This window comes from Copadichromis virginalis, linkage group LG6 (genome assembly GCF_057382275.1).
Source record: "Copadichromis virginalis isolate Kocher_CV1m ecotype Utaka linkage group LG6, C_Virginalis_male_GT1.1, whole genome shotgun sequence".
Taxonomy (NCBI): Eukaryota; Metazoa; Chordata; class Actinopteri; order Cichliformes; family Cichlidae; genus Copadichromis; species Copadichromis virginalis.
The window spans coordinates 14,998,892-15,021,546 of record NC_140623.1 but is presented as its reverse complement, the minus strand read 5'-3'; the positions used below and the strand labels follow the sequence as shown (position 1 = coordinate 15,021,546).

The window sequence follows — 22,655 nt, the reverse complement described above, 5'->3', positions numbered from 1 at the left end:
CAGTCATCCACCCATTCACACACACATTCACACACTGGTGATGGTAAGCTACATTGTAGCCACAGCCACCCCATATAGTGCATTTATACTCTACCTGAAAAGTCTACCTGAGCAATCAAAGCACTTTATACAACTTTCCTGGTTCGTACAAGCACTTTGTTGTCTACCTAAGGGTTTTCTCACACGTTCATATTCTCATGTGCGATGACCTATTTCAGCATCTTGCCCCCGGATATTTGGCGTGCAGACTCGACCTGCTCTACCTCCTGAGCTATAACCACCCGATGTCTGCATTTATGTACCCAGTATAAATAAATAAATGACAGCACAGTGGAGAGCATACAGGAAGAGACAGAATAGCGAGGACATACAGCAGAGGGCTGCAGGTCAAAGTCAAATCCGGGCCGCTGCATTCAGCCTTTAGTGACATATGGTTTCCTGCTCACACTGTTAGCTAAACTGGTGCCACTTAAAATTTAAGCCTAAATACATTTTTACAATCTCATGACCTGCACAATGAGGCAAATCCTTTTTTTTCTTCATTTTATCCATTTGTTAAGATCTCATACTCAAAATAATTTATGTAAAAAGGGAAATACAAATTTTACACACATTAAAAAAATGTTTGTGTGAATGAGTTTTTACAGACTGTAGCACAGGCAGATTTTACAGCAGCAAATTTGCCATGAAGTAACAGGTAAGCATTAATTAGGGGTCTGATATGAAAGCATCCAGGTGTGTGAACTATACTATAGACAGAATGAACTAAACTACTACTATTCATCAGAATAGCTGCTGTAAGAAGAATACACTATATTTATTATCCATTTGTGGCACTTTTCCAGCATTTCCAGCATCTTCTTTTGTAAAGAAAGGCCTCTATGGGGTCTTATTTACTGTATCACCTCCTGAAGATATCAGGATGAAACCATAAACAGCTCAGACACGTTCTCACACACTTCCACTGACCCTGCTTAGCACTTCCCAGAACAGATTTTTGTGTGTTTAGACGCTAATGATTATAAACTTGTCATCGGCAATGATTGACCATCTGTGTGTGTGTGTGTGTGTGTCACCGTGGACTCTGATTTACATCAGTACTTCCCTGCTCGCACACACTGTGCACTCCATTATCCCCTAGCAGAGTGTGTGTGTCAGCACTTCAGGTGCCACATTAAGGTGATGTGTTTAATCATCAGTTCAGCCACTGGTCTGCCCTCTTCACACTCAGATGTAACAGTGTGCCTCGAGATGTTTTGGTAGCAGACCAGTCAGCTCGCAGGCGAGGGCCAGGTGTGTGTGTTTGACAGCGTGAGTGCATTGGATGGGAAGTGAGCATTTAAAGGCAAGGATTTGCAGATTTTTAGGGTGTGTATCATCTTCTTCTCGAGTTTATGGTGTTTGCAAAGTTCCAGCGTCAGATGAGAATCTAATCGCAGAGGCGGACAGGTGTGTGTGGCCGCAGGGAACCTTTCGACAGTGCCGCGAACGCTCAGGATGTCTAACTCCACCATCAGCTTCTACGCCCTGTCGCAGTCTTTCAGCTTCTCAGACATCATTGTCATTGCGACCTACTTTCTTCTCAACCTCGCTGTTGGCATCTGGGTAAGAATCGAGAGGCGTGAATGAATTTGTGCCGTTCTACTAATTCAGCTCGTTTTGGATGTTTGTGCAAATCAGTTTGTGTGTCAGTCCTCATGCAGGGTGAGCAGAAACACACTGAGTGGATATTTCTTGGCTGGGAGGGACATGGCCTGGTGGCCGGTGAGTCCATCTGACATTAACTGTGGAAATAAAGCGTGACCTGCAATAAGTTGATTTTAGTTTTCACAGATGGTAAAAGTGATAGATGTAGGCTACACTGACTTTAGGAGATACACAACTTTCTGGGTAGATTTGTTCTGTGAATCAAGCATCAGTAAACAATTGTATGGTTCTTACAGGCACTTAAAAGGGTGGATTTTTTGTGTGTGGGGGTGGGGGGATAGAAAAATGTAGAAATCAATTCTCCTTGTTTTACTAAAATTCAGCCACCCCTTACAGCTAAAACTGTAAGGCCAAGCTGGGTTCTGAACTTAAGAGAGACTTGGTAGACTTATGCTTAACGGAAACTGTTTCTCATTAAGTAAATAACAATGTGATGATAAACACTGACGTTAATGAGGCTACATGAGAAATGAAGGAAGACAAATGCTACAGTTGCAGGTTTAAAAAAAGAAAAGTTTTGAACCCTCTGAGAAGATTTTCCATCATTTTGAGCACAAGCATCAAGTCCACAAACTCTGCATGTAGGTCAGGTGTTTGCAGCAGAGTATTTCTGCAGTAAAACCTCCAGACCTTTTCTTCTGTCTTGCACAGATTGGATCGTCTCTCTTTGCCAGTTCAGAGGGCTCGGGTCTGTTCATCGGTCTGGCGGGGACGGGAGCTGCCGGAGGCATCGCTGTCACCGGCTTTGAATGGAATGTGAGAAACACAAAACCGCAGTCAGAGAAACATGCGTGCTCATCAAAACAATACGAGATGCTGTTTTGTTGTATCTGTTAATGGTGATTAAATGCATTGTGGCATGGAATGAAGCAGAACAAGCCTGCCAATCCTTCAACAACTTCTCTCTTTTGTGGTGTGCTGACTAGACAAAAGGAGGGGGGGCATATGACATTTGCAGCTAAATAAAAATAACATCAGTTGCAATTACCTGCTTTACAACAGAAAGTTTACCTAATATGAACATGGCTGTCTAGACCACAAAAGTTTGTCATTTCAATGTCTTCCTCTCTTCAGCTGTAACAGGCAGCTTACAGCAGGGGGCAGCAGCAGCATAGCTGTCCTATGTGGACGCAGAGCATGCGTCTTAAATAAAGAGACCTGTGAGCTGACTCTGGCGGATTTCTCATTAAACCCCTCTGTTTTCTATCTGACCCCTTCTCCCCAGGCCACCTATGTGTTGCTGGCTCTAGCCTGGGTATTTGTGCCTGTCTACATCTCCTCAGGGGTTGGTCGGCACACACAAACACACACATGCACACACACTCACACAGGTACCCATCTGCTTGTTCAGGCTGGTTCTGCAGGTACATTTTGGTGCCAGGAGGCTTTTCCCCAACAAGGATTCCCCCGCCTTGTAAATTCCCCAGAAGGGTGTTACTGCACAGCACTCACACACACACACACACACATCTTAGTACTCATTTTATTGTTTGTTGGCACATATATTTAAAAAAATAAAGTCATAAATACAGTTGTGAACGTACTAAACTTCTTCATAGTCGGTATCTTGAATCCATCCAGAGTTTTCTTAAGGAAATAGGTCACTGGACATAACTCGCATTTTTTTCCTCCCCTTTGGGTTATTTATCCAGCCACATCAGGGGTGTCAAACATAAGGTACAGGGACCAGAACCGGTCGGGAAAGATGGCCCACTGAACAGCTTTGGAAAATGTTATGGCGTGCATAGATTTTGACCTGTGAGCTGTGTTCTCATAAGTTTTACAACTTTTCCTACTGATCCCACAACCTTCCACAGAAATGTCTGTTTCTGCAGTAGTTAAAAAAAGACAGTATATGCATTTTTATAATTACAGTCTGGCCAATGAACTACCAGCACCTTTTCTGTAATTTGCACATTTATCACAGTTTCACTGGTCAGACCCACTGCAGATCAAAGTGATCTGTGTGTGGTCAGTGGTATAAATAGACTTTGACCTTATTGATCTACCCGTCCTTTTTTTGTACAAGTCACTTAGGGTTTTTCCCCCCCCCCCCCCCCCGCACATCTTGTGATGCAATTTCACAGAAAAGGGAAGCTCGCAGCTGAGAGCAAACATCAGTAGTGTTTACTTCCTGTCACATGCACAAATGTTTTCTCCCAGACAGCTCACACTTTCTTCTACAGACTGATATTGCATTATCACTGAAAAATAATCAAAATGGCAATATGAGACTATCAGGCCATGAAGAAAAATATATAGATTTTGTAGCTTTTGGGATAAATTGTCTCTTAAAGTATGCCTCCTCCGTGTAGCTGTGGCACGCTGAAGATGTTGAACTGTCTTGTGTCCAGATCGTGACCATGCCAGAGTATCTGGGACGTCGCTTTGGAGGAGAGAGGATCAGAACCTACCTGGCTGTCCTCTCGCTGATGTTGTCCATCTTCACAAAGATTTCAGTATGACTATGTGGCACAAACACACCTACATACAACCCCATCTGACTGTACAAGTGTCTCAGATGTGAGTTCATTTGTTTGCCAACATCGCTGACTGGCATGTTTCTCTCACCAGACTGACCTGTACTCTGGAGCCTTGTTTGTTCAGGTGTGTCTCGGGTGGAACCTGTACCTGTCTACCGTCCTCATGCTGGTGGTCACTGCGCTCTACACCATTGCAGGTAGATATGAAAGTGCATTACAATTCGCGTTTTTTTGCTCTTTTAAAGAATTTCAACAATTCTGATGAATGTTAATTCTAATATTTTATTATGCAAACAGAAATCCCAGAGACAAACATATTGCATATTTTGGAACGTAAGACTCGGCACTTGTTTGTTTCTTTGCGCAAATAAAATCTCTGTTTTTCAGGTGGTCTCGCTGCTGTCATTTACACAGACACCCTCCAGACGTTTATCATGCTCGTTGGTGCAATTATCCTAACAGTTACTGGTATGTGCTGTTTCATAAACACAAAGTATTGCAGGGCCAATTTGCAGAATCAATATCAATCAATAATTGTTCAACAGCAGCAATAAATGTGCATCCACAGCTTTCAATAAGATTGGTGGCTACAGCCAGCTGGCCGAGCGGTACAGCAGAGCGATACCAAGTAAAATTATTCCCAACAGTACCTGCCACCTGCCACGGCAGGACGCCATGCACCTGTTCAGAGACGCCGTCACCGGAGACCTTCCCTGGCCCGGGATGACTCTGGGGCTCACCATACTGGCCACATGGTACTGGTGTACCGACCAGGTAAGTCTGGAAGGACGAAATTCAAATACTCAAGGTGTGAGGATCGATCTATATACTGGTATTGGTATCAGATTGATACTTTATTTGTATCTTCTGAGTACAGAATTATTGCTTTTTTTAAGAATTTTTTTTTCACCTTTTTGTGTTGACTGACATTATTCAGGCAGGTGTTTTTGTTCCTCATAGATCCCTTGTGAGTTCCACAAAGAAGCATTTGTGAAATGCCATTGTCGTGTTTGCTGAGGAATTTTACATTCTTTTTGTTGTCTTTTTAGTCTTGGCGGGGCTGTCAAACACTTGTCATGAAGTCACTTCATGCTGTTTCCCAGTTGTGCTCAAAGATCTGCATTCTGAAGCACATTTCTTTTACAAACCTCAGTGTGTTTGGCTCTATTTATCCTTTCTAGCACGCTGACTAATCTCAAGATTGAGGCACTGAAAAGCACGTCTATACTAGGATGCTGCTGTCATGCTTCACTGTTCCCGCACTTCACCATAAGAAAAGCATTAGACAGGCGCTGAGCAGTGGAGACTGCAAGTTTTGTTTCAACGCACTGCCATGACCTCCACGTTTCTGCTGAATAACTAAATTATCAAGGTCTACACACATTGGAAAGGATGTTTCTGATGACAGTTTGGTCTGCCATAGCACAGGGTCTGAATACTTATAATACTAGTTTTTTAAAGAAATCTGAGAACGTGTTTATCTGCTTTAACTGTGGGTCATGGAGGACTTTGAAACTGGACTATGTTTGGAGAGCCACTCCAAGAAGCTGAATTCCATTCTGGTCAATATTAATTTGATCTCTTTATGAGCCACAACACTCCCAGTTTCTTATGCGGCACTTTGGAAACTAGACTTTGTTCCGCTCGTGTCACTGCATCCTCAAACCTCTGCAAAAAGAATAAAGGCTGGGCTCTGCCGTGTTGCCCAGATGCTGATTGCAAGCCAAACCTCAGCTCCAGGCTACAAAAATCCCTTCAGAAAGCAAGAAGCAACAATTATATTTTCCTGCAAACCAGGAAGCAAAAGCAAACATACCTAAAAATACCTCGGAGTGTTCATTCACAGTCATTTACCCTGGAATATTTCCTGATCAGCTGTCTGGGTTGTCAGGCGCTGTATGCTTGAGATAATATCTTTCATTTTTAGTAATGATATGCTTCCTTCAAATATTAAGATGTTTGTACAATACAGTGGCATTTTTAAATGAACTAATGCTTTATGTGAGCTAGTTGAAACAAAACAATGGGACAAATTTAACTGTCTTTTTATTTACAACATTACAACTTCTGGTCCCATGTTTTTCACACATGTTCATACATCTGCAAAGGTAATCAGGGAAGTCTGCCAGTGATTTCAAAGCAACACCCTCTCACCATCAGCAACCAGTCCCCATGATATCAACACTAGAGCCTAGAGCCTGCATGTCACAGATACACTGCACGGTGCGTGACATGGGTTGGCTGAAGAGAATCACAGCTGACCAAACACAGTACCATATCTTAAAAAAAAAACAGATCACTCATAAATCAGTTGCAAGAGTGCATGCTATCTTGTTTTGCATGTTGTAAACACAAACACCTGATATGTTATTATCAGAGTTTATTTCCGCACAAACACGTCAGCAAACTTTCTTTTTGGTCAGTCACTCATTTGAAACCACCCAGAGATATCAGAGTAAAGCAGATCTTGTAAGCTTTGCGTCGCAGTTTCCAAACAAAAAGAGGATTAAAAACAAAACAAAAAAACAACACATCCCACAATGAAGCATTAATGTCCTCACGTTCCCTGACCGGCCCACAGATCTACCTGACAGGCTTATTATTCTGAGGTGCTTTCTTCTGCGGTGCTCCTCCTCGTGCTCTTAAGTGTTTAAAAGTGTTAATTTTTGAGAAAGAAACTCCAAGTAATCCCGTCTGGTTGGCTGGTGGCTGTGGTGACGTGTGGGCTTCCTTCTTGTAGCCGGGACTGTGTCGTCTCGGTGACCGCCCGGAGCGGGTCTCTACGCGCAGCTGGGCCGAGTCAGGCTGGAGCATTTGGCCCTGCCAGTAGCGGTAACCTCCTATCACTGGGCCAGCTGCTCGGGTGGGCCGATGATAACTTCCTGGTTTGGCGATAACTACTGTTGGTCCTCTCGCTCTTGCATCACGACCCGGAGATCTAGAGGTCTGAAACAACTAAGCAGAAAGAGCACAGAGAGGGAATTAAAACTCTAAATCCTCCATTATTCTCTAAGGAGTACCTCAGGGGTCAATTCTGGAGCCACTGCTATTCATTATCCATGTTTTTCTCTACTGTTAACAGGAAATGTTACTATTTATTATATTCATTTATATCTTATTACACCATATGTTACCTGATTATGTCTTATGGAAATATTTTTAAGCACCTTTCTGTGTGTTTAGGTTATCGTACAAAGGTCCCTATCTGCTAAGAACATGAGTCATGTGAAAGGAGCCTCCATCTTTGCCGCCTATCTAAAGATGTTGCCCTTTATCTTCATCGTCCTCCCTGGCATGATCAGTCGAGCTCTCTACCCCGGTGAGTGTACACGAGCGTGGGTGCTCAGTCGCTCATGCGCACAGACACGCAAATACCTTTTAAATTGGAGGGGAAAAATATGTCATGTAAGCATGTACCGCAAGCAGGTAGGGACTTGCTTTTGGTACCACTGATGAGACACACCTATTTTGACGTGGGTTACATAAATGTGTGCTTTTCCAGTAAGTGCTGCATACTTTTGGACAGCAATCACAATTTCTGGGAATTTCAGCAGTGGTTTTGTCAGTGATTACTCATTACGCATTAAAAACGTTTAAAAGATTAAGCATTGTGTCATCTAGGGCAGAAACTTCCCTAATGGATTAAGCTGTTTTGTCTTTTCTTTTTCTTTTTTTAATTGAATGATTACGCGACTCATCAATATAGCCTGACACTGACATCTTTGTAAAAGAAGATATTCAATATAGATTATGCAGTAAAACAGTGTGTTCTTGTTTTTAAAAAGCTTAAAAATGTCACTTAAACTCTTGGCAACACTTTATAGAAACACAAATACATTTACTTACTGTTAAAAAATGAAAAGATAATAATTCATGTTTATTGTAAAGTGGTAAATTATGTTTATAAGGCTTCATTTTAAGTGGTAATAAATATTGAAAAGTGAAGCTATAAACATTATATGGATATCTGTCACAAAGCAGTTTGTATTGCTTGCTTTAAACCGTGCCTAAACAGGCGTGCGGGTTGGCAACAGAGTAAATCACAAGACCGGAGAGGAGAGAAGTGCACGTCCTGTTTCACTCACGGCTTAGTTTTGTTTTCATTGGCTGTTTGGTTTTCTTTTGGCACTAAGATCTACTTAAAAAATGAGATTCAAAAAAATAAAAGTTTGAGTCAAAATACACTCCTCTCTGAAAGACTACACCACAGGGTAACTGAGGTTTTAAACTGTGACTTCGAGAGGTTCTTCCTGAGCTTTCATATGTGACGAATGTGAAGTGAGTCCAGCAACAACACCTTGTGTGTACATCTGACAAAATGTGACTTGACACTATGAAAATGAGTAATGAACCTTCTATTACAAACTCACTAAAGCTTCATACTACTTGGTAATCATGAACAAATAGAACTTTTTTTTATATATACTGATGCATGGTTCGGGTGAAAGAGAGGGTCAGAAGGTCAGCGACTCGATCCCTGACTCCTCATGCTTGTATGCATTCTTGGGCAAGATAGTGAACCCCAAATGACCTCTAATGCATCCTTCTGTGTGTGTGTGTGTGTGTGTGTGTGTGTGTGTGTGTGTGTGTGTGTGTGTGTGTGTGTGTGTGTGTGCGCATGCATTGATAAAGTGCTGTATGGATGTGTGTGTGTGATTTCCCATTTTTTGATTATTTTAGCATCACTCGAGCAGTAATACCGAGTGCTCACCTGTCCTATGTGCCTGTGTGGGGAGAGGTGCTCCTGTCTGCGCAGCTGCTGTGATTGGCAGATGAGAGCAGCACTGTCCTCTGATTGGTTGGGCTCTCGCAAGTCCAGCATGCTCTGTGAGAAGCGGGCCATCATGTTGAAACCGTCTCCTTGGCGTTGTCCTCGGCCGGACCCTGTTGTCACTCCATTGGTTAGCTGGTTATTGGGCTCTGGCTGCGCGCAATCGTAAAACTCCTCATCCGATGCTGTGGAGTTACTCGAGGGTTCGTCATTGACCGCTCGGTCACAGTTGACCTTGGTGCTGTCTTGGCTGTCATTATCGTTGCTCCCAGAGTCCTGGTCATTGTCCTTTGACGTTAAGCGGCCACGTATCAGGGTCACCTCTTTCTGGGGTCTCTTTTTCTTAAATGAGCCTTCTAGACTCTCCAGCTGGTCCATTTTTACCAGAGTGACCTGCGCTTCACCAGGTTTCTCTGAGGAGGCAGGTTCTATGAGCAGCTGCAGGGTGCGGCGTTTAGGAACAGGAGGTGCTACAGGTTGTGTCTGTAGAGGTTCTGCAGCATTTTCTGTTGGCTGTGAATCAGCAGTAACACTAGGTGGTGAAGTGGAAGTCTGTGCAGCTGGTGTGTGTGCATCCTGTGCTGGGGGTGTGTTGGGCTGTTTAGGGGAATCAGTTTGGTCTGTGTTGGGAGCTGCGGGGGATGGGAGCTGTTTGTTAGTTGGACTCACAGGAGTCGAAGGCTTCAGGCTTGTATTTGCAGAGGGGGTGTCAGCTGATCCTGCAGCTTTTGCAGGATGTGAAGCAGGCTGCTCAGTCTGTGCTGGCTGTGAAAATGGTGAGCTGAAGCGTATAGCCTGACTAACCTCAAACCTCTCCGACCTCTGCAAGTGAACCTGATTGGCCCGCTTATCATCCCTGATGTTGATAAAGCCAATCACGTCACTTGGTGGGTCTGGCTCAGGCCAGGTGGGCAGGTACGGAATCAGGTATGCTTTCTCCAGATTGGCTAATCCTGGATGTATGGGTGGCTCTTCAATAACGCCCTTCAGCCGTGCTTTCATCATCTTTAGCCCAGTGGGATTCTGGGAGTTTGAGTTCTTGTTGCTGGAGTTCTGGTCAGATGAAGTGGGACTTATGTGGGTCCCCGTGGTGACAAGAGCGTATTTGGGGTTGATGAGCTTCCTGGCAACAGAAGCCGGCAAAGGTGCAGGAGCCGCCTGAGGGAGAGGGTCAGGTACCGGCTCGTCTGTCATAGGAACCTTGTTGAGTGACACGCCTCTGGACGTGAGGTAAAGCTCCCGAAACTGGAGGTCAAAGGTCTCCACTGCCTGTCCTGTGATCACAGTGATGAGGTTACGGTCCAAACGAGACGAGGACCAGGTAAAACTGGAAAAACACAGAAATGGAGAGAAGTCTCAGAAGGGACTTCAATGTTTTCTTTGCACATTTTTTTTCCTACCAGCTCTATTCCGGTCCTGTTTATCACATCTAAACTCCTTCTTCCAAGTCACAGCTCCCACTGAGAAAACAGAAATCTGAGATTATAATAGTTTAATCATTATAACACGCTTTTGTACTCTGATGTAATGCACCACATTTTGGTCTTTGATCACATTGCATAAGTACTCCTCCTCAAATTCCTTCTAACAGATCCAGTCTCACATTACACCGACATTTCAGTAAAGAAGCAACTATAAATGACAGTAAACGGTAAGGATAACACACCTAATTTTCAAAATTTGCTTTGGCCGCTAACAAAACCGTATTGTGACTGTTATGACATGTAACTGCTGGCTCCAAAGCAAAACAAGCAGAGCAATGGACTTTAATATACTTCCCTTACACTCCGTCAACATCTTTAGCCTGACACTGAGTCTGCATTTACTCTGTAATTTCAGCTGGGGAGGGGAATCAATTTTCCCCAACAAATCAGTCTGAATCAAACTATTTTAAGCCAACACTGATCCGCTTGTTTCTCAAAACACAATTCACTAGCCATGCCTCACAATGCATAACAACAAGCTGACAGTAAAAAAAACCCCATTCGATTCATGTCACACTTCCGGAGGAATCAGGCACCTGGATCAAGTGGATTCAGAGGTCAGGACCCTGACAGGTGAGAAACCACGATAACCATCAATAATGAGAAAAGCTGGGGTACAGTGGCTTTAAGCAGTTGTCCACATTGATGCTACGCTTTTTGTGTTATCTTAGCAAACACAGAACAGCAATCACTCTCCGTGTAGCTCTGTTTAGCTCTTCACCACAAATGGTGGTCAAAGGCTCCAGCATGTTCACCAGTTAGTTACTAGCTCTGTGTGTCTTGTATGGAATGCATGTGTATGACTGATTTATTAAGGCCATTTCCTGCAAGCAGCTGCATGCTGCAGCAGGAAGGACTGGGTAAGACTAAACCAGACCAGTAAACCTGCAGGTCAGAAAACCAAAACAGCGAGCTGAAAGGCTCTAAAGCCCTCCACAGAGGTCATGGGAAATGCACGGATGCCTGTTTATTTTTGAGTGGAAAAGGTCATGCAATTAACGGCTAATTTAAAATATGTAATTGTGCAGATTTAGAGACACAAATGAACGCTGCTCACCTGTAGGAGCCAGAGATGGCTCTGTCTCCATCTACCAGAAGAAACTTCTGGCTCAGAGATCCACGCACCTTCTGTGCCGATCGCGTAAAGAACTCCACGCCTCCACAACAGCGTACGCGCAGGTTCTGCACATGCACACATACATAAAGGGTTAGTGCTTGGTAACCAAAGCCTCTAGAGGGTTTAGTGCTGATGGATGGAAAGGTTTCAGTGAACAAAGGGCAAAATAGAGGAAACAAGAGAATGGAGAGGCAGAAGAGAATGCGTTTCCTTGTTACTCAAGAGCCGGTGCTCAGCTTTAATACCTCCATAGTCTCCCACTGGGTGCCTCTACAGGTTAGAGCATAGACTTTCTATCTACGTACGTGCATGCCTGTTTGACACACCCTGTGGTGTTTGTGTTCGGCTCTGTGATAAGGGTGTGGTTGACAGGCTGAGCGTTACCTCGTAAGTAAACGCTGTGTGTGAAATCTCACAGGGGACATTAACAACGGGAGTGATGGCGCTCACAATAACGGAAGAGATGTCAGATAAAAAAGAGACTGGCAATGCGGTAAATGCCGTGAGGAAGGAATAAGGAGAAGCGAAAGGAAAACATGTTACAGAAAGTAAAAAGTCTGTGTGGTTTTATTGCCTGCAGCATAGACAGGAATTTAACTGCCGTCGTTCTGGCCTCCAGTCCAAAAAAAATCCCCCGTGAAACTCTTAAGTATTTTCTGTTACTGCCTAGACCAGTTCAACTCAACTTAAGAGAGCCAGAGAATAACAAAGAAAACCAAGCTATTGCAAACTAGCTGCAGCATGCACCTCACAAATACCCGCAGGCACAAACCTGGCAACCTACATCAATCATGGGCCGCCCAAAAATGTTCCTTTGTATAGTGACAATATAATTTCAAAAAGGTGTCTTTAATAACAGATGTTTTTTCCAATCCTCCCCCTCCCCATTACTGTATACTTATTGGGCGTACCCTTCTTTATAACTAGCCCAGCAAAACATCATCCATGCGTGCATGCATGTGACTGGCAATACAAACCTTTAGGTGTCCACGGTGCATATCAGCTCTGCCACACATGGAAAGAAAGCAGGGCACAGCAGCCATGTCGATGATTATGTACACAGGAATCTTGCGTTTGTAGGCCGCATCCATCAGGTCTCGAAAGATATCCACATCTGTAAACACATCCATCACCACAGCTATCACCTAAAAAAACAAACAAAAAAAAAAAACAGCACACATACACATAGAGGAAAACCACAAATGTTAGTTTTAGTGCTTCCTGGTCTCTGAGGGTGGGTTCTATTTCAGCTGCTTTTATCAGTGATATTCAATCCCCAAAGGAAGCTGGGAACACAAGAAATTTGAGCATAATATTCCTGTAGTTTAGAGCCTGTTAGGAACAGAGGCTGTTTTTTGGCAGAGAGGTGATAAAATGTGGGTGGACAGTATGTGCTGCGCAACGCTGCAACAGTAGAGACAGGCGGCTCTCTTTATGTGATCCAGCTTAAAGATTACGTTTAAAGCAGCAGCATTAGGTAGACTTTGGAAAATGATGATAAGTCTTGAAATTTTTCATGTTTTTTGTATTACGTTTATTGTGAAAATACATGTGCATTGAAAACCAGCCTTTCTCTTTGACACTAAGTCTGATTCATTTAAGCCTCAATGTTTCTCTTGTCGCTCAGGTGCAAAGCTGGACTACTGCATGAACATGTACCAGCATTTATGGATGTGACAGGAAGACTGCTGGCATGTGACAAATTCAGTGATGTCAGGGCATTTCCCCCCCACTTTTTTCTGTTCTCGTGTCAAGACAGGACTTGTTTTATTTAAACTATAATGAAGGGAAGCGGGTTTCTGAGACGGGTCTGTGGCAAATTATGAAATGAAGACAGAAAGGTGAACTGAACTTGGAACATGTCCAAAAAAGTCAGGCTAACATAATGTGCTGTGCTCTGCATCATAGGTGGCAACAGACAAATATTAATAACAAGATAAAACGATCATGCAAACAGCAACAGCCAACAAATAAATAGATTGATAGAAGAGTTATTGTCATTAACAATTAATCTTAATTGCCAAAGTGTTTTTCAGATGAGGCACAACAATAATTTCCTGTCAGACCACTAACTGATTACTCGCCTAATCATTTTAACGCCAAGCAAAATCATTTTTATTAAGTGCACAAAGTGATTTTTCTTCTTTGCTTTAATGTGATGGTGAAGCATTGTTTTGAAACTTGCGGGTTTGTGGCAGTGAACTTCTTTATACATTCACTGACTGGAGAAATATTGAAAACAATTATTCACTGTGGTGCATTCACTGACAGCACAGAAAATGCACTCCAGTTTTTGATGAGTTGTTAATGCGGTTTCCTGTTGCTGCGTTGACTCAGTGCTGTGGTGCGTTTCAGGTCTCTGTATTATGCTGCTCGCCATGAATTTGTACTCAGCTAAGATGCGTTTTGTCCCCCACATTTTGGCTACATGAATGGAGGAGTCAAATAAAAACACCTTGCGATAAAAATCCAAGCATCAAATCGCGAATATTAACATAATTCAACATAAAGAGGTGAAAAAACAATAAGCTAACTGGTTAATTCTCGTCACTGTGAAGCGTTTCTGTTTTGGTGGAGAACCTCTAAACTCCATCTTCTTCTCTGCCTACCTTCTGGGCTGACGCAATGCTCTTCCGCACCACTTCCTTGATGTGCGTGTGCCCCTCGGTTGGAGGCTGTGTGTGCACGGTCACGCGCGTGACCCCTCGGTATGAGATGGCCTCGGGCCAGCCTAGGTCCAGCTCTGCCACGGAGCCCTCAGACCGGTCCGGCCAGTACTCGAGAGACACCTCATCGTCTCCGGTCTCTTCCCAGGGCCCCGGAGTTGTGTTTCCTGGCCCTGGCGTCCCGGGTTTCTGGAGATGCTCGTAGCCGGGCCTGTATGCTTCCGCCGTGTGTACAATCCGCTCCAACTCCGGTTCCGAGAGGAACTCCCGGACGCCATGCTTGCTGATGTATTCCGTGAACGCGTCGCGGCCCTCGACGATGAGTGCCTCGAGGGCCAGCCGTTGGTCCTCGCTGTAGAAAAACTCCGGTTTGCTCTCGCTCACGCGCCAGTTGACGTGGTGATCGTCTAGACACTGGACCTGAGATAGCGCCATGACCCCCAGTAAACCCGCCGGTCAGTAAATAGTTAAACACTGAAACCACTCTGACCCACTTTCCACTCGTCCGTCCGGGGGTTCAAACATGGAAGAAGTGCGATCTGTCATTACGGTCCATTTCGGGTCCGCGTGACCGGGGACAAACCAGACCAGTGGCAGATATTTTCATCTGAGGCAAATAAACCGCTATCAGTTCCTCAACCCGGGCAGGCTCCAGCTCAGCCCTGCTCTCGGGTTACAGATATCTCTCTCTCTCAGGTGTGGTTGGAACAAAGCCCCCCTCCTCCACGCCCAGCGCCACGCCTTACACCTGACAGGAGCCGGAAAACTGCGGAAAGCTGCGGCCCGGCTCGGCTGCTTCTCCAGCCTCGGGGCCCGGCAGACACGGAGAGAGACGAGCAGCTGTCTGGGTGGATGAGTGTGTGTCTGCCAGTGAGTCAGTCTAAAGCGGAACAGGCAGTCGACACAAAGAAAGAAGCCATTAGTCCTTCGGTAAAACTTTTAAACTGTGTGTGACTCAGTCTGACTGAGGCGCTGACGACTCACTTTTCCACTTTTTCTTTTTTTTTTTTTTGTTGTGTCGGAGCGCGAGCCTGAAGCCAGAGGTGTACAGATGTTCAAAGAAAGGAAACTTCCCGGAAAGAACACAAAGCAGTCTTCGCTAACGTGGCGGTACCGAACCTCTTTACTTTAAAGTGTCGCTGCAGTCACACGAAGTTCGTCCAGGTCCAGCAGACTGTGTGGCGGAGCCGCCGGCGAGTGTCTGACCCTGGAATCCGGCAACGGAAGCTCGGTGTCCGGGGGCAGAGAGGCGGAGTGTCCGGTAGTTGGTTAGGAAAGAGAGGCATTAAACTCCACCCTCCTGCCAGCACACAGGGGGAAATCTTGTTCTTCAACCCAAATTAGAACCCTTACGAAAGCCCGTGGAGCTAACCCAAGAGGCTATAACAAGTTATACAATATATGATTTTATTATTTGTATATATATATATATATATATATATATATATATATATATATATATAAAACGTGACTACTCTGTTTAAGCTTATACTTTCACTATTCATTCATTTAAATGAACCTAAAAGTTAATAGTTATTCTACTGTTATATCAGTGCAGGCTTTTTCCCCGGTTTCCTGTGATTGCTGCTTATCCACGGGTCTCTGAAAGGTAACGCTGAAAAACAATAGCTTTATCAGGGTTAATATATAACATTAGCCAGATAGAGAATCAAATAGGTCACCCTTTTTGCGCTTTTTAACATGTAGCAGACTTGTGAAAATGAAATGTGTCTCAGGTCTCCTGGATGTTTCAGCTGAGCTGTGGGTGGTGATTTGGGAAAAATTATTGAGTAGCTTTGATGAAAGACTCCAGTCTTACTGGAGCGTGTGTAGCTATGTAGTGTGTGATTATGCATATACATGTTAAAGTTTGTGGCTTTAATATATTCCTTTCCTCATTCTCGTCTCACAAGGCTACACAACAAGTATCCAACATTTGGTCATGATGCCTCTGAGCCAACTCAGCTGTTTGTGCAAACACTTTTCCCACAGATAGTGTTTCCTAGTTCCTAGCTGCACAATGGATGGTAACTCGAAAAGGATTTTATTTTTTTTTACTGAACAGGCAATACATTTGAACCCATCTAGCTCAGACTGACCCTTTGAAGTACCTGGAAAGAGTCATTCCAGGAAAACTCAATCAATGCCGTCCACCTGACCCAGAATCAGTTGTTTGTTAGATTTCTTTTAACAATAACAAATTGTCCATATTTAATAAAGCCATGCCAAGTGTAACCTTCTGTTTAACTTTATAAGTATAAATACAGGAGCTAGACACATGAAACTTTCACGGCTGAAAACTACGTTTAAATTCTGTTTTAAGAAATCGATTTTACATTGACCTCAAATGCCACAGTCTGAAGCCATGATCTAATTTTTCTATAAACAGGTTTGAGCGTGAACATCATGGGACGCAGTTTTAATAGAGAAACTCCACCAGTTTAACATCAGTGACATAAGTTGACAGAAACCTTATTTGTGCATGGATGTTGTATCTTTTTTCTGATAGTTCACTGGAGAAAACTTTTAAAAAGTCCAAGGGTCATATCAACACATGGAACAAAGTATTGGTTTTATCTACAGTTTGACCCCAGCCACATCTTCTACTCATGATTTCTACTAAATAACTTTGTCATTTATTAAGTTAAATTGGTTTATGGCTATGAAATGAAGAAACAACATTCACATGCTCCATGTACAGGAGCTTGGACACATTACACTGATCAAACGGCTTTAGACCCAGATTTTGACAGTGCCCTGGATCACAGAGGGTCTCAGGATCAGTGCATGCTATGAGAATGAGACAGCTGGATGGGCAATGCATCAACCACAAGGGTCACAGCGATTAGATGTGTCCGCTCTAAACTTCGGTAAGGTGAGTAAAGGGACATGCCATCTTATGTCACAAAGAAATTTGTCATCAGCTAAACAGGTAACGAAGCAGCAAATTGCAAAGCAAACCAGTGGTGTTCAGGGTGGTTAAAGAGGTAGAGCAGTGGATACTAGCTGGCTACTCCAGTGTGACTGTGAATGAGGGTTGTAGGTAGTTGGAACAGACACATTTGAATGCTTTCACATGGAACAACCCTGAATCTGCCCTTTAGTACCTTTCGTGGGACTTAAAGGGAACAAACTTGAATTCTGGATGAGAGGAAAAGTCACCTTCACCTTCCACTCATGCACACAACTTTTGACTATGCCTCCATGTTTCAGACTCTGTAGGCTGTGTGGATCCAGAGGAGTGTGTGCGAGTGTGTGGAGCTGAGGTTGGATGCTCCAACATTGCTTTCCCCAAACTGGTCATTGAACTCATGCCAAGCGGTGAGAATGTGTTTTTTTTCCCAAGCAGCCACACAACACTTTTCAGGTGTTTTCACCTGCATCTGAGTGTCTGCGTATGCATTTTTGCAGGCCTGCGGGGACTTATGATAGCTGTGATGATGGCCGCTCTGATGTCTTCGCTGACGTCCATCTTCAACAGCAGCTCCACGCTCTTTACCATGGACATCTGGAAGAAGCACCGGCCACGAGCCTCTGAGAGAGAGCTGCTGCTGGTTGGCAGGTGCGGCACTCATGTGTGAATGAGCTGGAGGTTGATTCATAAAGAAAAGAGACGCGCTGACACAGTTTGCCTTTGCCCCAGGATTGTGACCGTGATTTTGGTGGTGGTGAGCGTGGTCTGGATCCCCATCCTCCAGTCAGCCAACAGCGGGCAGCTGTACGTTTACATCCAGTCGGTGACGAGCTACCTCGCTCCACCCGTCACTGCTGTTTTCACTCTGGCCATCTTCTGGAAGAGGACCAATGAGCAGGTAGCACACTGACAATCAATATAATAAAGTTACAGCTGCAACTCGAAATTACTATTTTGTCTTTCATTCATGATTTTTCTGTGACATGATGGGCGATCGTGGCTCAAGAGTTGGGAGTTCGCCTTGTAATCGGAAGGTTGCCGGTTCGAGCCCCGGCTTGGACAGTCTCGTCGTTGTGTCCTTGGGCAAGACACTTCACCCGTTGCCTACTGGTGGTGGTCAGAGGGCCCGGTGGCGCCAGTGTCCGGCAGCCTCGCCTCTGTCAGTGCGCCCCAGGGTGGCTGTGGTTACAATGTAGCCTGCCATCACCAGTGTGTGAATGTGTGTGTGAATGGGTGGATGACTGGATATGTAAAGCGCTTTGGGGTCCTTAGGGACTAGTAAAGCGCTATATAAAATACAGGCCATTTACCATTTACCATGATGAAAATAGCAAAAATCACAGCGGTTCAATTACATCATGATGTAGTTAAAAAAAGCTATTTTATTCCAAACACACTTACAACACAGAAAGAAAAGACATCTGTAAGTTGTTGTTACACACTGAAGGAAGCTTAACCCTCCATCCCGGATACCTGCCCTCAGAACATTCTGGACTTTTGAGGTTTTCCCCTGTTTGCTCTGTTTGTCCTTTCACTTACACCGTAACGGCTGCATAGTTTTATTAGCCTCAAATGGGATCAAGCTGTGTGCAGCTCTCTCACACACACACATGCGCACAGAGTGCTTGGTGTGGTGTCCCTTGTGTGTGAGCTCAAAGCTGTGTGTATCAGTAATTCACTTCATGAAGTGTATTGTTTATTGCTTCCTCTAGAGGAGCCGGAGTTCTCACTTTAAACAATAAAAGTCATTGGTGATCTTTGATAACAGACTGTGAGCGACAGAGGCCTGCTGTGACTGTCACAATTAAAACCTGCAGAATGAAGTGCAGAGGAGATGAGAAGGAAAGCGATATTGGGTTAAATCTGATATCATACGTGTTCAAGCGTCGATCGCCAGCAAGTAAAGACCAGTCCTCTGGATATTCACGATCCCTGTTTTAATAGAGCACGTCCTGGGTGTGTCTGCTCTCGCTGCTGGCATGTTGTCCACAGACTGAAAGAAAGAGCATTTTCTCAGGTTTTTCTAATGAACAGGATTTCCCTTCCCTCTTACTGTGAATACTACTTCCCCTCCAGCTCAGTTAAGCTGCACAGAATCTACTTTAGAGGATTTTTATTATTTTGTGTTTGCAGTGAAATCGCCTGGGGTTACAACATGAGCTGGCAATCACCAAGCAAACACACATTTGGTGATTTGCAGGTCAAAGGACATCTCTGTTACGTAAAAGAAAATCTTATCCACGTCGGCTCACTTCGTTGGCCAAGGCTCAAATATCTCAATAGCTTCTTTAAGTTTTCCTCTGGCATCATAATCAGGCAAAACATGGATTAGAAGAGCACTTTAGGTTAGTCGCCAGCATTGATTTAGGCTCTTCAGTTTTGTTTGCTACTAACATTACACTACAGTGATAATAAATACTGTTGGCCATCAGTGCTACCCCTCAAACTAATAGCAGGTGCGCCAATTTGAAAATCCTAGGTGAAAATCCTTCTTGAAATATCCCATACGTCACCTTGTTCTCAAGTTATTGCATACACGAACTTGTGTGTCCACACCACCCGCCTGCCCACCCAACACTCCCAGTAGGGTGATGACCATTCCAGATTGGCCTTTTTTTAGCCAAAGGGTAAAAATGTGGCAGAAAAAGTTTGTTAAATGACCTCAGTCTCTGAAACATTTAATCCCAAAAGTGAGCCTATTAATAAACTGTAGAGATAAAAGTACTTGGCCACCTGAAGGAGCTGCTCAGACATGGAAACCCATGCCATGAAGCATGAATCCTTAGACCAAACCAGTGTTTGTAAAGGCAGACTGCCTTTACAAACACTGTGGCAATGGGACTCAAAACACCTGAATTCAAGGATTAAGAGGCGTGTCCCAATACTTTTGTCCATATAGTGTCTCATATGGTGTCTCTGTTTCTTTTCTATGTTACCCTTTCACTTTAGACCTATTAAAAGGTTGTTATAAAAGGTGAACTACATGGTTACACAAAAGCTGTGAGCTTTGTATGTTTGGATAAACACAATAAAAATATAAATGATATTGAATCACGGGGTCAAAGGACACACATTACAGCACGGGATGAGTCACACGCTGAGCAGCATGACACTGTAGATTGCAAACAATCGAAAGTGTTTGCACAGGAACACAATGTGTGTTGTGTTCAAAGCTGGGCAGTGAATTAAGCTCATAAAAATGTCAGCTAACCTTGTAATTACTAACACAATATCTGGATCCTAGTTAGTATCTGTGCATGTTACATTATAGGAACTGTACATGTGAGGTATGTCTAAAAAATAAGAACAGGTGGAATGAAAATAAAGGAAAAATAAGATCAGATATGTTCTCTGTGTGTGGCTACAAGGCAGTTATTTTCAAACTGCACAGATCACATTCTTCACTGAAGGCTGAAGGAGTCGGAGAGTGATCTGTGCCTCTCTGCGTGTTTGTGTGTATTAACAGTAAGTGAGAAGTGAGTGATGTGACGATGACAAATTATATCTCTGGGAAAGTGATGACATTAGCTGAACGCACCCATGTGTGGTTCACAGTTGCCTCGGGAATGAGACACATGCTTCCTGTCCAATTAAATTCAGCTACTCGGCTCAGAAAGGCATGTAATCCAATCTAGGTGTATTTGTGTGATTTTTAGGGCGCCTTCTGGGGTCTGATGGTGGGTTTGGTGGTCGGCGTGTGCAGGATGGTGCTGGAGTTTGCCTTCCCTCCTTCCAGATGTGGCGTTGAGGATTCGGCACCTGCGGTGCTACGTGGTGTCCACTACCTCCACTTCGCCATTCTGCTCTGTGGGCTCACGGCAATTGTGGTTGCCGTTGTATCGCTGCTTACACCACCGCCCACTCACGAACAGGTGTGCACACATGGATACAATAGATAATACGACTATGAGGGAAGTAAGCTTAATCAAATATGGTCTGTGTCTGGTGGGGAAAACACTCTGTCACTACAGAGAATTAAACAGACTTGCACTCATCTATAACATAGAGTCTGCACTGGGGTTGCTTTAGGAAGGGCGTCCGCTGTTATACTCAGCCAAAACAAACAGGCAGAGCATGCTGTGATGATCTCTCATAAAAAGGGGGCAATTGAAAGCAGCTTTTATCTCTAGCATCAGATAATCGTGCCTATCTGCATCGTCCCTTGTTTACAGCTTGTGATAGCACGTTATACGCACTATAAATGCACATGCAATAAAGATCTTATACATTTTTGCAAAAAATAGCAAGTGGGGGTAACTTTTGAAATGTTAAAGTCAGGGTGTTGTCAGGGTCACCTCATGTCAAAATGGCAGTAGAGTTTTACCTGGTTGATAGTGAATAAATGAAACTTTCTTGGTTTTGCTTCTTCGATTTTTCCCAGGTGTGTAACCTGACCTGGTGGACAATAACTGAAGAGCCAAAAAGAGACATTCCTCTGCAAAAAGTGTCCTCCATCAGCCACCGTAGCTCCCAGGGTAAGTTTGTCAGCAGTCACGGGGAATAACCAGCTATCATGTGAAAAACAAGTCATTCTCACACACACACACTGCTCCTGTTTTTGAGTAACTTACTGTGTCCGCTCTGTGTGTGTTGCAGACTCTGAACCAACACGGCGGGTGACGACATGTGGTCAGAGGGCAGGACTGTGTATCTCAGCAGTACGGAGATCAGAGGAGACTCCAGCTCCCAGAGTCCCCAGCATTCGAGAGAGCGTGTTGTGGTCGAGGTTCTGCTGTTTCAACGCTCTCCTGCTGGTCAGCATTAACATTTTTCTCTATGCATACTTTGCCTGAGGTGAGGTCAGATTTAACATCTGGCCTCAGCTGAACTGTAGTCCCTCCAACACGAGCTGGAAAGTGATCCCTCTAGATCCAAGAATGTGAAGAAACAAACAGGTTTTTGCTCAGATTTCACTCGAATCATTAAGACATCGACTGACAGTGTAAAGCCGGTAGATGCCGGTGGACAGCACAGCACACATATCTATTAAAACAGTTACATTTAGATAATAATGGAAATAAAATGTTGAAGTGTGTGGATTATAACAAACCAACAATAAATAAAAGGACATCAAATATCACCTTTAATTTAAAGCTTCACAATATGCAGTGAGAGCACATCAGTGTGGTTCAGGCTCTGCATGTGACATAATATTGTTGCCTAGAAACGACATGCTCAGTGTTGATTATTTAGTTATGTTTAGAGCTTTGTGTGAATGTTTGCACTAAATGTTCTTTTGATTTAAAAATTTATTTACATGATTTATGAATTTTAATCAGAACTTCTCACACATGACCTAAAGCTGTTATATTGAAGTCTTTACCAATGGAAGCAATGGAACAGTGAGTGTAGCTCCAAATGCATCCCAATGAGAAACAATGAGAAATTTCATGTTCATTTTATCAGTAGTAATATTTCCATGTGGTCCTGTAATCTTTTTTTCCAGGTGATATCAATACTGAACTGAATGATGTGTGCATAAAAAGATAAAAAAAACAGAAGTTTGTGTCCAG

General features: G+C 43.8%; 2 protein-coding genes across 4 annotated transcripts; one reads left to right on the top strand and one right to left on the bottom strand.

The window, feature by feature from the left end:
- The first annotated feature begins 1,472 nt into the window (after window positions 1-1,472).
- On the top strand, window positions 1,473-22,648 carry slc5a10 (solute carrier family 5 member 10). 2 transcript variants are annotated; one of them, XM_085458852.1, is made up of 15 exons: window positions 1,473-1,605; window positions 1,693-1,764; window positions 2,359-2,463; window positions 2,933-2,992; window positions 4,062-4,166; window positions 4,282-4,387; window positions 4,578-4,658; window positions 4,759-4,964; window positions 7,374-7,509; window positions 17,442-17,549; window positions 17,640-17,790; window positions 17,872-18,040; window positions 20,799-21,014; window positions 21,524-21,605; window positions 21,739-22,648. In XM_085458852.1, the coding sequence occupies exons 1-15, from the start codon at window positions 1,498-1,500 to the stop codon at window positions 21,933-21,935; spliced, it is 1,902 nt and encodes a 633-aa protein (XP_085314978.1). In that variant the 5' UTR covers window positions 1,473-1,497; the 3' UTR covers window positions 21,936-22,648. The 2 variants fall into 2 exon arrangements, with proteins under 2 accessions (XP_085314978.1, XP_085314977.1); XM_085458851.1 differs by having other exon boundaries at window positions 1,479-1,605; window positions 21,524-21,617.
- sack1gb (scaffolding CK1 anchoring protein Gb) lies at window positions 6,220-15,444 on the bottom strand. 2 transcript variants are annotated; one of them, XM_085458850.1, is made up of 6 exons: window positions 15,213-15,444; window positions 14,172-15,108; window positions 12,540-12,707; window positions 11,503-11,627; window positions 8,902-10,288; window positions 6,220-7,145 (listed from the first exon to the last, which is right to left on the bottom strand). In XM_085458850.1, exons 2-6 carry the CDS (start codon window positions 14,661-14,663, stop codon window positions 6,774-6,776), a joined length of 2,544 nt encoding a protein of 847 aa, XP_085314976.1. In that variant the 5' UTR covers window positions 14,664-15,108; window positions 15,213-15,444; the 3' UTR covers window positions 6,220-6,773. The 2 variants fall into 2 exon arrangements, with proteins under 2 accessions (XP_085314976.1, XP_085314975.1); XM_085458849.1 differs by having other exon boundaries at window positions 14,172-15,221.
- Window positions 22,649-22,655: the final 7 nt, after the last annotated feature.